This window comes from Pavona decussata, unplaced genomic scaffold (genome assembly GCF_977016875.1).
Source record: "Pavona decussata unplaced genomic scaffold, jaPavDecu1.1 SCAFFOLD_87, whole genome shotgun sequence".
NCBI classification, from domain to species: Eukaryota; Metazoa; Cnidaria; class Anthozoa; order Scleractinia; family Agariciidae; genus Pavona; species Pavona decussata.
Window position 1 is genome coordinate 850,207 of NW_028145504.1, and position 1,590 is coordinate 851,796.

The 1,590-nt window shown below is 44.4% G+C and overlaps 1 protein-coding gene across 1 annotated transcript; it reads right to left on the reverse strand.

The window, feature by feature from the left end:
• LOC146474649 (zinc finger protein 862-like) lies at window positions 1–1,590 on the reverse strand. The gene has a single exon (XM_085116384.1). The coding sequence runs from the start codon at window positions 1,576–1,578 to the stop codon at window positions 22–24; it is 1,557 nt and encodes a 518-aa protein (XP_084972510.1). The 5' UTR covers window positions 1,579–1,590; the 3' UTR covers window positions 1–21.

Genomic DNA, 1,590 nt, shown 5'->3' on the forward strand with positions numbered 1-1,590 from the left:
CACAGCATTGAGCAATGTTCATCAGTCTTTTGGTTTTGTCCCCTTAAGAGAACTCCAGGTTCTAGCCTCTGGATGTTTGTCCACCCAGTTCTCTCGTCGGGCTCTGACACTGTTTTCTCGCCAATGCTTGACTGCATTGGCAAGGTGCCCAGATTGAGCGAAGGCCTTGACTCTCTCTGATTTGTTCAGGCTGTGGTACTTAACTGAGATACGCAAGTTGTTGTCCAGTGTCCTAGTTGCAAGACTTGAACGCTGAATAGTTTTAGTGCGGTTCATGGAGCTGAAACCTCGCTCACAAGCTGCGGTGGACAAAGGCCAGGTGAACACAATCTCGGCAATCAAAAGGAAGTTAGGAAATTCTTCTTGTTTAGAAAACAACACAGAGTAAATGTCAGGTGTTGTCTTGTGCTTCATTAGACTCACAAGGCTCTTAACTCCCTGCCACTCACTACTGACAGACTCAGCTTTAAAACCAGCTTTTTGCAACTGCTCTTGGTACCTGTTAGCGATTACACAGAGCTGATCACAACCATAAGACGCTAACTCTTCAGGATCTGTAGGCCACGTGTCTGGATCTAAAACTGAAGAAGCCTTTACAACTGGGTCGTTAAAGAGGTAATGGAATCGCTCCCCCATGCTCTGTCCAATTTCATCCAAAACAGACTTTCTGATCTTCTCAAATTGTTCAATATCATTGTCTTCCCTTTTGATCTCAATTTCTCTGAACACACTGCCATCCCCTGCTTCTTTCAAAAACGCCTCAAGTCTTGGACCATTTAACGACTTCATATTAAGACACTGTAATTCAAATTTTCGAACTGCTGCCGCTGCGGTTGTAACTGTAAGAAACTCAGCTTGAAAAACCTTACTTAAATGAGCTGCTTCCTCCGCAATGTCCCACAGAAAACTGGTAAAGAGCAACCCTCTGAATGAGGTTAAGAACTTGACCGAAAATGATGCTCGCCCCTGTCTACCACTTGATCCTACACGCATCTCTCTTGTGTTCTGGCAATGCATCATGAGAGTTTTATATCCCCGAAACAGTACCTGGAGTGCGGTTTGAAGATGTGGCAACCATCTAGCTCCAAACACATTAGTAGGCTTAGAGATCTGGTTATCTAGTGCTTCAGCTAACTCTCTTAATTCCCTGAGGGCCTTGGCGCTGTAGTGATATTCCTGGTATAAACTGCGAAGGACATCACGTACTTTCACAAAATCTGGGTATTTTTCTAGGCACTTGACAACTGCCAATTCAAGCTTGTGTGCTCCGCACCAGAATCCCATAAATTCTCTATTTTCTTGCCTCAATAAACCAACCACTCCGTTCTTCTCACCTGTCATTGCCGCACAGCCATCAGTTCCCAGGCCTGTAATTTTCTCCTTCCAGGTGACTGAATTCATGTTGGTTACTCTTTGGAAACAGGAATCAACCGCATCTAAATAACCTCTTCCAGTTCCAGCCTTAGGTTCTTCGATTCCAAGATATGCAGTGACCGGTCTTCCAACTGACTTTTCCAAGTAGCGCACATACATAATGGCTTCCTCAATGACACCATGATCTGTACTTCCATCAATCATTAGGGAGAAAAA